Source organism: Emiliania huxleyi (assembly GCF_000372725.1).
Source record: "Emiliania huxleyi CCMP1516 chromosome Unknown EMIHUscaffold_142, whole genome shotgun sequence".
Taxonomy (NCBI): Eukaryota; Haptophyta; order Isochrysidales; family Noelaerhabdaceae; genus Emiliania; species Emiliania huxleyi.
The window spans coordinates 320,231-321,492 of record NW_005201176.1 but is presented as its reverse complement, the minus strand read 5'-3'; the positions used below and the strand labels follow the sequence as shown (position 1 = coordinate 321,492).

At 64.7% G+C, this 1,262-nt stretch overlaps 1 protein-coding gene across 1 annotated transcript; it reads left to right on the top strand.

The window, feature by feature from the left end:
* Window positions 1–323: 323 nt before the first annotated feature.
* Window positions 324–734, top strand: EMIHUDRAFT_110956 (hypothetical protein; the record flags this gene model as incomplete). Its single annotated transcript, XM_005787487.1, has 1 exon — window positions 324–734. The coding sequence occupies one exon, from the start codon at window positions 324–326 to the stop codon at window positions 732–734; it is 411 nt and encodes a 136-aa protein (XP_005787544.1).
* Between the last annotated feature and the right edge of the window lie 528 nt (window positions 735–1,262).

Sequence of the window (1,262 nt, the reverse complement as noted above, 5' to 3'; positions counted from 1 at the left end):
ACGGGCAGGCGGCGGCGGCGGCGGAGTCAGGCTCAATGAGACGGTGCTCCATATTTCCGGGCTCGGTCTCCCGGGCGCTGCCGCGGCCGCACTTCCATCTTGATGCGCCCGGCGTTGTGGCCGCCGATGGTGACGTCCATGAAGACGACCGGGTTGCCGTTCTGGAGCCCGGGGATCATCCCGACGCCCGACATCGAGCCGAGGGAGCTGTCGACTGAAGCGGGCGCGTCGAGGGTCGATAACAAAAAAAAATATTGGTTGGCACGCGCCGGGAAATTCTTTTCTCGCGGAGCTCGGAGAGCTCGCGCTGCGGCGGAGGAGGGATGGCAGTGCTCAAGACAGTCGGCGTCGGCGTTTTCGCGATGCTCGCCTTCTACCTCACCTGGTGGATGTGCGTCACGCTCGCCACCAGCTCCCTCCTCTACCTCACATCGCTCGACGCGACGCCGCTGTCCGCAGCGATCTGGGGCGGAGCCGTGCTGCTGCTCGCTGCGGTGCTCTACTACATCTTCTACCCAGAGGGGCAGAAGCTGCGGTCGGACGTGCTCAAGGCGCCCGGGAGCAAAACGCCGCCCGCCGCCGCCCGCGAGAGGCCGCCTGCCTGGCAGACCGCGCGAGAGAGAGCCAAGCTGGAGGTGATCGGCGCGGGCGGCGCGGTGCCGGCCGACGCTGCGGCGCTGACCGACTGGAGCGAGCGCGACGTGCCGGGGGCCGTGCTGCGCTACAAGGGATGACGGCGAAGTGCTCCCGCACCTCTTTTTCCGTCATCAAACCGGAGAGCCGAGCCGACGCGACAGCTACGTCAGTCAGCGCACGCAATCCTTCAGCATGTCGTGTGCGGTATGTGCTGCGTCGCCCCACAATTAGTGTATCTTCTCAATCCGGTAAGAAAGAGTACCTTCTGGTTCAGAGTCGAAGCTGGCAGGTCGACTGGCAGGGAGGATGTCGCTTGTCGGTATACCTTTTAGACCGCTTTACTGATTATACTCTCTCTCTCTTTCTCTCTCGCCCTCTCCAAAGTCCAATATTGTCGCGCGCGCGGGCCGCGGCCGCTGGCGCGTGGCGGGACCAAGTGCGGGACTCGAGGCCGCAAAACACACCTCGCGGACGTCCACGCCGACGGTGGACTCCTTACTTCTGTGCTATGGCCCCCTGCAGCCAGCCACCACGCGCCACAGCAGCCGACTCGCGACTCCGTTCTGAGTATGCCGTTCTGAGGGAGCGCACGCCTCTAGAGTCGCGAGGCTTCGTCGAGAGCAATC